Genomic DNA, 13068 nt, shown 5'->3' with positions numbered 1-13068 from the left:
TTGCTTGTTGTCTTTATAGGTTTTTCAAGTTCATTAGCTGCTGTTTTCGTGTGTTGGTGGGTTTTTGGGCTACCATGATGCCAAGGGATCTGAGTAGTGTGGCAGTCATTTCTGAGATGCCTTTGATGTCGGGGAGAGTGGCTTGGGTTTCTGGACATGTTTTGTCTGCTTGTTTGAGTTTGTTGCTGAGAAATCAGTGGACTGTGTTCATTGGGTACCCATTCTTGTTGAATACACTGTACTGGTGATTTTACTCTGCTCTGCATAGTTCCTGAAAGACCCTATACAGACAACAGGCAAAATTAATGTCATTTACAAAATACCTCGCAAGAACTGTAACAAACGCTACATTGGACAAACAGGCAGAAAACTAGCCACCAGGATAATGAACATCAACTAGCCACAAAAAGACATGACCCACTCTCGCTAGTATCTTTACATACAGATGAGGAAAGATATCACTTTGATTGGGACAACACTTCCATCTTAGGACAAGCCAAAGAGAGAGACACACAAGAATTCCTAAAAGCATGGCATTCCAACCAGAACTCTATCAACAAACACATTGACTTGGATCCCATTTACCACACCCTGAGAAAAAGAACAGGAAATGACATCACCGCAGGAAATGACATCACCAACCCAAGGAAACCTAAACACAAATAAAAAGCGGGTTATACCACCAGGGCTTCACCAGAGGCTCACTGATTATGTTACTTATTATGGTGATGAGACGTCTGAAAACAAACCTTCCAGCTCAACAAGTAAACTTACGTCCAGATTATATCTGAACGAATATATTATTTTCTTTTCACTCATTGTCGTTATTTAACTTGTGTCCACGTAGAACTTTGTTTCCCTCTTTGGGAAAACAAAAAGCTGAAATAGTGATAATGGCAAATTCTCCCTTCTGGCTGAAAGGATAATATTGTTGGGATTGTTTACCTGAGTAAAAAAAGAAACTGACTATCATTTGAGGTTCTGGTTTCTTACAAGGCCAAGGCAATTGGGCTAATGTGCCTCATATGTTTTATTTTGGAATATGTTCTACTGAAACGAAACGAGAAGTTGTAAATTCCCATTCTCTCAGTAGCCAAAAAGAATCTTGATACAGTTCTGTGTGTGGATAGCACTTTGTTTTTCTTCGCTTGTTTTGTAATTATTTTTACAGTTGCAACTTCACTCAGCATTTTTGAGTAGAGTTTGAAACAAATATTCTTAGACTGATAATTTAGTTTTGTATTTATTTTATTTCAGCAATGAAGTGCTTTATGTTGTATTGCAAAGATTTATTGACTGATGATGTAACTGAGAGACTCCTTCCACTCCTTACCTTCGCGGTAGCTTTATCAACAAAGTAAGTTATGCAACAGCAAATTATTTGAGATGTCTGTATTTTTCGGTATTGTGCATTCTTTTTGTTATAAGAATTGCATGAGGATGTTGTAACTGCATCGTTGATATGTTATTTTTGTTTTGGAATTTCAGCAGGAAAATGCCTTCCACAGAAAAAAAGTGGTTTACTGTTCGCATTGTGTTTGTTATGCATATTATTCATAATGTTTGAATTAACAATGTTTCTTGACATTGGCATAATTAGAGTTAACATTTCCCTTGATGTTATCCCAAATCCATTGCATTGGTTGGATCTGCTATTAGCTGGACAGTTGGATTTTTTTTGTGTTTTGGCTTTTTTTTTCTTTTAATGGACATTGAAGACTGGGTTGTTTTTTGGTGATAAAAATGCTTATAAATGAACTTATAAGAATATATAACAAAACAATTTCATGTCTTGATTTTGTTTCTGCAATAGTTGGCTTGATGCCATGAGGTGATAAGTGATAAATATTTTAATAAATAATTACAGACTACCTGCGCTTAACAAATCATATGGAACTCCTTTGAAGAGTGTTTCAGTGGTGTTTAGACAAAGGTTGTATGAGGTTTTGGCTCTGCTGCCGACCAAAGATTATGAAGGTGAGTCTGGTAGAAGTTAATAATTTCAGTCTGAATTATCTGATTCAGACACACCATTGTCAGTTAAGGTGGTCTTGTTGTTGGATCAAATCTCTGTTTCCCTCCTCCAGTGGAATTCTATTTTCCTGGTACTTTGAAGGAAAAGTAGTGACTTCATCAGAATTGGGGAATGCAGACAATCCTTGGATATGATACAAAAGCAATGAATATAACTAATTGAATATAATTGACAACAAATCCATAACCCAATAAACAGCAAAATAACTGTTTAGTGAACTAATTACAAGTGAAGATTTGTAAAATTCATGTAACATTGCAAACTAAATAGCCAGGAGGAAAACTAATAATACCAAAGGACTGTAAACATAATAAATCAGGAAATGTGAATTTGTAAACCAAGAAGTCATTCCCACTGCTTATCCCCCAAACCTTTTGCCACTATCCCCTCCCGCACCTTCTTCAATTAATTTTCTAAAATGAAGCCTTTTTTTCTGGATTTTTTGTAGATCAAAGGAAACATAATTCTCTCTGGGGAAAAAAAATCAGACCAGAAAATCATTTTGATATATCTTTCTCTGGGTTTTTTCCTATTTTTCCTCGTGCTCTCTGAGCTCTTGCTTTCTGAACACTCTTTCTCCAATTTGTTGACCACACTGGTTTCCTGTTGATAGAAATTATTGGTCTCCCCCTATCAATGCACACATTAATTAAAATGATATAATCACTCCTCTCAAAATAAAGCAAACTTTGACCTTTTTTACCTTTGGGAACTATTTGTCCTACTTCAACTTCCCTTATTTTTCATAAGTTCTGGATCATTGCCATGTCTTAAATTTGAGTCCATCTTTCTATGATGTTCTTGTTTGAATTAATCCATTTGAGCAGATTGCCTCTCCCACCATAGTCCAGGAACAATTTCTGTGTAGGTGTAAGAGGTAACATAGAGAATCTGTAATGCTTTTTGCCCTACCCAACCTGTGTACTGCTTTTGACATTGTTGATCATGAAATTTTGCTCCCAGCAATTCATGACCACCACCACCTGAATTGCATTTGTCTGATTTAGTCTTCATCCACTACGTTGGATGCAGACAATCATCTGCAATGCATATGCAGTACTTCCTTTCATGCTCTTGTACCATTACTTCTGCTGTCCCTGGAAGATCAACCTTCAGCCCCTCTTTTTCTTCCCTTCATATAAATGTTGCCTGTCCGCACATTATCTGAAATTGAGTCAATTTCCAAGAATGCTCTGATATCAAACTTTGTCGAGAGTGTGGTGCTTAAAAAAAAACAGCCGGTCAGGCAGCATCCAAGAAGCAGGAAAATCTACATTTTGGGCATAAACCCTTCATCAGGCTTCAAGGTCCTATAATATATGTTCTGAAATTCCTCCTAAATCTCTTCACCTTGCCTTCTACTTTAAGGCACTCCTTCAAGCTTGCTTCTTTGACCAAGTTTTTGGCCTAGTTTCTCATTAACATGGCTTGATTCAAATCTCTTTCCATAATTCTCCTGTAAAATGTATTGAGACTGTATTATGTGTAAGTGCTGTTTCACTACATTCTGCTGTATGCATCACCCCTCCCTTTATTCATCATTTGGTGTCCGAGCAATGCTGATTCCACTGTGCGCAAATCCTTCTTCAAACTGCTTTGACTATATTTTCACTAGTTGTTAATTCTTTAGTAAAACTGATCAAGCTTTATTTATTTGCTCCTATAGCTCCTAATATAATTCAACGTATTTTGTTTTATTATACTTGTTAATTCCTGTACATATCAGTGATAAGTGGTTACGCTAAAAGAACAGAAGTCAAACTCAATGTCTTTCTCTTATTCATTACTGAATCAGATTTGTTCCAGTACTTCTTGTGAAACCCAGAAGTTTTTAACGTAACCAGTAGGCAACAGAACATATTTTACTGAAATAATTTTGTGGCCCAGTAAAGAATTATGTGATTTCTGAGGTATTTTTTGTTATTTCACTGGCCAGCTCATTGAAATAAGTGATTACCCATTTAAGGACAGTTCCTTTCTCCCAGTAGATTGTACGTTTTTGGAACTGTCATCTGCAAAAGACAGTAGAAGCAGAATCCGATAGTTTGGGCTATAACCCGGTGTCTTGTGATTTTTGACTTGGTCTGCCCTAGTCCAACACCTGCACTTCGACATCATATATATATAAATACATATAATGATAAATAAAGACCATAAGGCATAGGAGTGGAAGTAAGGCCTTTTGGCCCATCGAGTCCACTCTGCCATTTAATCATGGCTGATGGGCATTTCAACTCTGCTTACCGGCACTCTCCCCATAGCCCTTAATTCCTTGCGAGATCAAGAGTTTATCCATCTCTGCCTTGAAGACATTGAGCATGAATTGACATGGGACCAATTATATTTTTTTCAAGTTTATGAATAATATGACACTAGGTGGGAGTGTGTTTATGATGGTAATGCTAAGAAGCTCAAGGCGATTTGGTCAGGCTGAGTGAGTGGGCAAAAACATGGAACGTGATGTGGATAAGTGTGAAGTTGTCCATTTTGCAATGAGGAACTGAAGTGCAGAGCATTTCTTAAATGGTTGAGAGATTTGGATAGCAACACTTCACAAAGGATCTAGGTCTTATTATTCATAAGTCACTGAAAGCTAGCACACAAGTATTACCGCTAATTGTGAAGATAAATGGTATGGCCTTTTTTGCAAAAAGATTCGAGCACAGGAATAAAGATTTGTTGATTCAGTTAGTGAGACTGCACGTAGAGTATAGTGTGGAGTTTCCTTGAGCAAGTGCAGTGGAAGCTTACAAGAGTAATTCCTCAGATGACTGTTCTGTCTATGTTTTCTCTGGAATTTACAAGAATGAGAGGTATTTTAACTGGATCTTAGAAAATTTATAAAAGGTAGACAAGATAAATGCAGAATGAACATTTCCATCGGCTGGGGTGGGATCTCTAGTTACTGAACGCAGTCTCAGAATAAGGGACAACCCATTTGGGAGTGAAATAAGGAGGCATTTCTTCACTTGGATCGTGTTGACTGTTTGGAATTCTGTAACCCAGAGGACTGTGGAAGCTTGGTCATCACATAACTTCAAGGTAGGGATCAATAGATTTGTAGATGCTAACGACATCAAGGCATTTGACGATAGGGTCATTTTTCTTTTACTGAGTTAGATAATCAGCCATGATTCAGTTGAAGACAGAGCAGGCTGGAAGGACTGAATGGCCTATTCATGTTCCAATTCTAAGCAGGTAATGCACCCAGCCACCTGGAATTTAATCCTGACCTGAAGGTAGATTTGCACATATATTGCATATTCACTATTTTGTTCATATTTAATTAGTTCTGCATTTTAATGAAGAAGTCTGCAATTAACTGCCTTGCAATGTAATCATTTTTTCAGTAGTTATAACAACTCTAAGCTAACATTTAAATTTTGAGTTACCTTTGATTTTTTTGTGCATTTTGTCAAAAATATTGATAAAATATTGCATTTTATCAACTCTGAACTAAACTGCATTGGCAGGAAATTAGACCAAGCATAAAGTATCTTTTCACATATTATTGAATTCTTGTTCTAGATGCATTCTGTTGCTCTTTGATCCATTTGTATTTATGTGCAACATGTACTAGTAATTGAGTAAACTGGCACAGAGAACATTTTTGTAGTCGCTGCCACTCTCACAGACACAACTTATGCAGTTTTTTTCTAATAAAACATTATTGGTAGTTTTGGACAAGCAGTAAAAAATGACACCGCACACTCTCAAACCTTCAAAATCTTAAGTGACTGTGTTTCTTCCTGATCAAAAGTCAATTAATTTTGTGTAATTGTTCAAGTCAGCACAAAATTTCCCCACCCCATTTAATCTTTTCATTCACTTGGACCAAAAATGTTCCACCAACTTGCATCACAGCAAAACAAATTCATTCACAGCCACTGTTGCATTTCTTCTTGCACCCTACTTTATATATCCTTAACTATAATAATAATGTCACATACATAAACAAATCGCAAAGTAAGCATCATTGCCAACAAAGCTAAAATCCCACCAGTTTTACAGGTTATTTTGAGTCTCTGAACACTCTGGAATCTGGGTACATCTTCTTGCCTCCCACTTTCTCATAACTATTAACAGCTCTTATTCAGCCTTGCACTTGCCATGTTTGGAAACCTATGTCCAAATGTAAACCAAGTGTATTAACGTCAGAAAAATAATTTCGATTCTCTTGAAATCATCCTTCTTGATCTCATTATTATCTTTTTGCATGCTGACATTGCAACAGTGATTTAGAATTGAGAAGTACTTCACTAAGTTTAAAGCATTTCGAACATTCTGAAATCATGAGAAGTGCAAAACTTATCCAAGTTGTTTCATATTTAATTAATTTAGCATCATACAAATTATCTAATATTGCAAATATTCTAAGAAAACTTCACACTGTCATTTACATAGTTTATAAATATTGGATAATTTAAAATTATATTTGTGCAATCGTCTACTTCATTGTGAATAGAAGCCTGATTCTAACAAAATCAAAAAATACCCCATATTGTCATTTGATGATTTTATAGACATGGTAGATTAATGTGGTCTAATAATCATGCTATAATTTGTATAACAAAGAAATGTCTGTTGAATAACTTCTTGAAAATTTATGTTTTTCATCAAAGGGATTTTTAATTCTGTTCTGAAAGAGTTGATTGCGGAATTGACTCTGGCTGATAATCAAATGTTTGCTGCTACGTTCTTGCTTCCATCCCTTTGTCATCAGGATGATGCTCTGCTACTTGGAACCTGGTTGCAAGAAACTGATCATCGATTTATCGAGGAGCAGGTATAGTAAATGAAAGTGACACTTGATGGGCAATGCTTTGAAAAATATCTCACTTCCATGTTTGAGAACCTTGTAATAATTTTACCACAGGAGAGTTGCCTTAAAGATTGAGGTTTTCCTATCAGTTTAATATTAAAAATAGAAAGAGGCCAAAGGTATTGAGTAGTAAGAAAGTAGTGAATTTGCTTCAATCTTAAGCTAAACAATCAGTTAGAGCAGTTGAGCAAAAACACCCCTTTACGACTCTATGCCCTCACAGCCAAACTATTGTCAAGAATAAGATCCCCTGGTTAGGCTCAAACAGGTGAGGTGAGATAACAAATAATTTAATAATTCTACAGCATAGAAACAATTATTGTTTGGCTATGTGGCTGTACTTTTCGTCTTTATTCACCATATCATATGCTTTGCTTCATCAACTCATTTTGTGATTCAATATTCTATTTTTCAAACACTTTCTTGGTAAAGATGTTTCTCTTGTATCCACTATTAGAATATGAGCAACTGTCTGATTTTTGCTCATTCACTCAACCTGTCCATCTGCAACTTTGTGTTCTTCAGAAGATACTTTCCCATCATCTGCGAATGTTGCTGCCATGCCTTCACTCCCCTCATCTAAGTCATTAAATTGTAAAAAGTTAAGACCCAGCACAGACCACTGTGGGAGTTCATTTGTCACATTCTATCATTCAAATAAAGATGCATTTTTGTAAACGTCTGGCAACCTGCAACTCAATCAGTTTGCTAAGTACCATTATTTTCTTGTATTTTCACGAAGTTCTACCTTCCATTCCATCTTTTGACTGATAGTTATTATTGAAATGTGTTTTGGATTCTCAGTAATGAAGACAGAAGCACAATATTTGTTCATTTCAACCACCATTTCCATGTAATTTACTATTAACTCCCTGTTCTCACTCTCTTGAGGACTGACACTCATTTTACTTGCCCTTTGCTTTTATAAATATTTATATCAACTCTTAGTATTGATTTTTACATTCTTCTCATAACCTTCTCATTTCTTCCTCCAGGTTAACCTTTTGTCATTCTCTGCAGTTCTTTATATTTTGACCAGTCGACTACCTATTTCATCTTTGTGTAATTATATGTTTTTTTCTTAAGTATGATGCTTTCCCTAACAAAGGATAGGATTTTTTTATTTTTAGTGGCAATATACTAATTGAGTGTTTAGAAATGTCCCCTTAAATAGCTTCTACTTTATCTCTATTGATCGATCTCCTTGTCTAAAATGTCAGTTTACTTCAGCTAGCTCAGGTTTTATGCTCATGATTCCCCTTATTTTGCTTTAAAAGACATCCAATTTTCTCGTTTGAATTGGATATAAAATTCATTCATATTGTGATCACTACTACTGAGGGGTTCCTTTAAGTCTGAGGTGATTAGTTCATCCTGTCATATTACACAATACCAAGCTCAATATAACCTGTTGTCTGGTCAATTCCAAAACATTCTACTCTAAGAAATTATCTCAAAAGCATTCTATGAATTCCTCATCCAGGCTATTCTTGCCAATCCACCTTTTCTAGTTTATGTTGATTAAGGCCACACATGATTTTTAATATCCCTTTTTCACAAGCACCCAATTTTTTTTCTTGTATAATTGTACCATCTTGTAGTTATTGTTACGTACTCTGTGAACCACTCCGACTAATGAGTTCCTTGCTTTACTGTAGCTTAGTTCAGCACAAACCAATTATGCATTCTGATTTTCTGAACCAAAGTCCCCTCGAAATATGGCACAAATGCTGTTCTTGGTTGATCAGTAATTCCCCTCCATGTTTACCTAGCTTCCTATTTTTCTTAATGTCATAAATCTCTTAATATTCAGGACCTAATCCTTGTCATTCTGAAGATGTGTCTCCGAATTGCCATGAGATTGTACTGATTTTCTTCAAAGTTTGTAATCAATTCCTTTATTATGCTATGAAAACTTTTTTTTTAAGATATGGAGCCTTAAGATTTGTCCCTTTTGTTAATCCGTAACATCTAGTTTTGATTGCTGATTTACTCCTAGGATTATTTTTCCTCTCTCCCTGCAATTTCTGAACCCCATTTGCCATGTTACTTTTTCCTCTTAGGTATACTATACCTTGCAACTTTTGATCCATTTAACTTCTGTTGTTTAGGTTAAAACCTTTCCTATTGCCCTCGTCATGAAGTTTGGAAGAACATTGGTCTTAGCACAGTTTAAGTGTCAAATTTCTCAATGTTACACTTTCCTCAGTACTGGTACCGTTTCCCATGAACCAGAACACACTTTACCCGCACCAGTCTTTGTGCCATCTATTCATCCCTAATTTCACACGGTTGAAGTAATAATCCAAGGAATATAATTTTGAGGCTGTGGTTTCCAAATTATTGCTGAGCTGTTCATATGCTGTATGCAGAGCCTCTTTCCGGTTCTACCTGTTGTAGTTCCGACATGAGCCACAATCACTGGACCCTCGAACTGCATGTTCCTTTGCAGCCCTCAGCAAACTCTGGGCATTGGGCAGGCTACAGCCAGCTGGACTTTCACACTCTGCTCTAGTCCGCCTTGCTATGCTGTCACCCAGTATTACTACATTCTTTGTTGCTCTTCCCACTTAACTGACCTACTACAGTGTCATGGTCAGTTTGTACATACACCCTGCAGCCCTTCTACTAATCCAAACAGGCTGAGAGGACCATGTACCTTTTGGACAATTGCAGAACTGACACTCCTGCACTCTAAATCCTTTTACTTGACTCGTGTACAGATGCACCAACCTGTCCCTGACCAGTGACCAAATTGAAAGACCCTAAGCGGAGTGATTGCTGCCTTGTACAACTCTTCCATGTAACACTCTTCCTCCCCATGTCTGTCATCACACTCCAACTCAAACTCTAAGCTGCTCAAATTTCAAACATCTATTGTAGACATTTTTGTGCTGGATCATGTTAGTATATAGTGGCTTTGATGTCACCTGAAATGCTAACTTTTAAATATTTAGTTATATTTTTCACCTCCTAATGTTGCCTTTTATGTATTTTGTTAACTTTGACATCAAACTGTAGATTATATTTAAATTTAAGAAAAAAACCTTAACAGCTTAGCAGAGACTTAGCAAACAGTTAGCACCTTTTGTGGAATAACTACCAATTCAATGAATTTAACTCTGCTCTGACTGCCTATCTTGTGGTCTTCACCTCTCCGCTGCTCTGACTACTTCATTTTTCAGATAAAAGCTCAAGTCTCTTTTGTCTTCTGCAATGAGATGTCCTCGTACCTGAGCCAGATTTGTAACATTCCAGAATTATTTATCTCATAACAATTATGATAATTACACTGTATCAATGCTTACTATGGTGCATGCCAGATAGCTGAATAAACTATTATCGAATCTGAGATTCAAAATTAACACTATCAAGATAACAGCATTCAAGAATTTTTTTAAAAAAGTGACAAATCCCTGGGTCGGAAGATTCTGTTCTCTGGTTTCAGAGAAGTGCAAATGCCCCAAATTTGATTTTATAAAGTAGCCTTGATTCAGGAACTGTTCCCTCATTGTAATGTTTATAGGGTGTTGGTCTGGTCATCTACTTTGGACCGAACCGTAGAGTTAGGGAAGAGATTTAATGATGAGAGTAGGGGAGTGCAAGGGAATGCAGGTATGAAGATGATTAAAATGTTGTGAATGGGTACAGAAAGCAATTAGTAAGACAAATGAAATCTTGGCTTTCATATTAGAGGATAGGAATACAGGGCAAAAATCGTACTTCAACCGTGCAAAGGCTTGGTTAGACCACACATGGAGTACTGAGCGCAGTACTGGGCAGCACATCCTCTGAAAGCTGCATCAACCTTCACAATCTCTTCCTCTTCCTTCTTGGTTGATTCCTGAACTCTAAAGCAATTGAAAGGAGTAACATTTCTCCTGAAATTGGACTATGCAAAGCACTCTACCTTGATCCCACTTGAGAATTAATCCTAATTAGTAGACCTGATATGGAAAATCTTGGATGAAGCTTGTTCTCTTTATGCTGGGTATCAATTAACTTTTTCAAACAAAAGTCTTTACCAAACTAAATGTAAATTCAGTTAAATTCACATATATTTAGTTATACATACTGTTTTTGTAGATGTTTAATATTCTCTATTTCCCTTGAACAGTTAAAATTAGGTGGTATATTGGGAGGTGGAAGCCTTGAACATGATCCCTTTACCATCTATCAGAGATTAGCAGATGGGGAACTTGTACCTACACCTCTTCCTCCAGTACTATCTATGATCCGAGCAGCAGTTGAGCTTTTTGGAGTGATATTCCCTTGTTTGGATGTTAAACACAGGTATTGATTTTTAGAACTTATGCCTTGGTCTTAAATTTACATTTGTTAAGTTCAAATATTATTCTATGAATTTGTACAGTAACAGTTAAGATGATTTTAATTGCAAAATTATCCCTTCCTTTGGTAATATGATATACTTCCCTGAACATTATTGTGCAAATGATTATTTTGTCTTTTTTTTAGCTTTGTAGGTGATTCCATGTAGACAATACTGCATGCTACAGATTGATTATAGCTTTTATGCCATGTACTGGATTCCATGTATTTTGCAAATACAAAACAGAATTGTAGTGAATAGAAAATCAGGTGTTGAAACAATCTAATTAATATTTATACACTGGTTTTTGAAAAACTTCAAAATCCAGTTTGTTAATTTGTCTTGCTTTGACTTAATTTACAACAAAACCTTAATTTTATCTATTCTATGATTTGTTTTTAGCTCTCTTAATTTTCAGTGTGCTTTTTCAGACTTCTTTCAAAAAGATTAGTTTTTAAATAGAAACATATCTACTTGCACCAGTGAGGAATATTAATATCATATCCATTCTCAAACTTGCAATATTTCAAGAACATATATTGGGATTATTGTTTAGATTTTGGTTTCAATATAACCTTCCAATATAATTATCAAAGTCCATAGGCAACAGTTGGAAATTTTCATTAAATATTCATCATATCACTTCCCTAGAGCACAGATATTGGATCAATTTACAGAATCCATAAAACAAACTAAAGGATCAAAGCAGCAAACTGTACAGCTAAATGTTTTTGCTGCATTCTGCTATGGATTGAAGGTAAGCACATTATTTTTATAATACTTTTAAATGATAAAGGGAACTTGAAGCTTCTCACGAATTTGAAATGACAGAAGTTGGATTTGAATTGAGCTAATGCTGATGGAATGATTATTTCATTTTGTGACCATGCAGAGCCTTGTACTAAATTTAGTTGACAGTCTCAATTGAATATTCACTAAAAATTGACCATGATTATGAAGATTAATTTTGTAGTTTTTTGAAGATTTTTCATTAAGCCATAATTAGTCAAAATTAGGAGTAAATCCTACGATGCTCTTTGCTTTAACTGCTATCTCTCATTGTCCTGCTTTAATGAATTATGCACAGGTACAGTCAGATCTCTACCTTTATAGCCTTTAAAGCAGTGTCCTTTTTTTTTTACTGTTTCTTAATGTTTGTTGTATGAAAATACTTTGGGTTCTGTGCACATCATCATCAATGTCTACACTGATTGCCAGGGGTTGGGAAGGCTGGGATCCCAGCTGGAGCAGATCCAAGACTGGTGCTGAGCTAGTTTGAGTGGGAGGTTCACTGCAGCCACTGTGATCCAGTTTAGAGGCAGCACTATTTCCTTCTCTCACTTCAAAGATGTACGGTTGTGGTGTTGCCTAGTGGTGACATTTAAAATGTGACCTCTTAAAAATGGGAACTGGTTTTAGTTTCATGTTTTGAGTTGTGTGTGTAGTACTGGGTGGCCTCAATTTGTTTACATACATTTAAATGAGGCTTTTTAAGAAGGAAACTGAGGTGAATAGGGTGGTGCTTTAGAAAATAAAGCATAGAAGTGATGAAAGAAATTGGGCTGTTTCCTATATGGTGACCTGGGAAACAGGGAGATAGAGACAGGGAAATATTGCTCTGGAAAGATAGAATCTTTCAAAAGGTTAGGAAGTGGTCAAGTGTTTTCCATTCAGAGAGAAAAATTCTTGTGACATCAGCAGAGCAGCTCAATAGTCTCCAGAGCAGTCAAGGCAGATGAAAATAAGTCTTGGCTGGCATTGAAGTTGGCAAGAGGAAAGCTCCTTAACAATGCTTTAAGGTGTCAGACTGCAAGGCCATTGAATGCAAGAGATTAAAGAACACATGTTAAGGAAAAATGAATTGCGTTCACATGTTATATT

General features: G+C 36.0%; 1 protein-coding gene across 7 annotated transcripts in view; it reads left to right on the top strand.

The window, feature by feature from the left end:
• heatr5a (HEAT repeat containing 5a) overlaps positions 1-13068 on the top strand; it is a 186940-nt gene that overhangs the window by 61240 nt on the left and 112632 nt on the right. For all 7 annotated transcript variants that reach the window (XM_087990048.1, XM_043698067.2, XM_087990052.1 and 4 more), the window contains 5 exons: positions 1258-1357; positions 1868-1977; positions 6658-6821; positions 10975-11150; positions 11839-11944. In XM_087990048.1, coding sequence (XP_087846174.1) covers positions 1258-1357; positions 1868-1977; positions 6658-6821; positions 10975-11150; positions 11839-11944 — 656 coding nt within the window. The remainder of the gene's footprint in view (positions 1-1257; positions 1358-1867; positions 1978-6657; positions 6822-10974; positions 11151-11838; positions 11945-13068) is intronic.

The sequence above is a fragment of the Chiloscyllium plagiosum genome, unplaced genomic scaffold (assembly GCF_037043375.1).
Source record: "Chiloscyllium plagiosum isolate Xiang-an unplaced genomic scaffold, Cpla_swu_hap1 HiC_scaffold_8, whole genome shotgun sequence".
NCBI classification, from domain to species: Eukaryota; Metazoa; Chordata; class Chondrichthyes; order Orectolobiformes; family Hemiscylliidae; genus Chiloscyllium; species Chiloscyllium plagiosum.
This window is presented reverse-complemented; position numbering and strand designations above follow the sequence as displayed.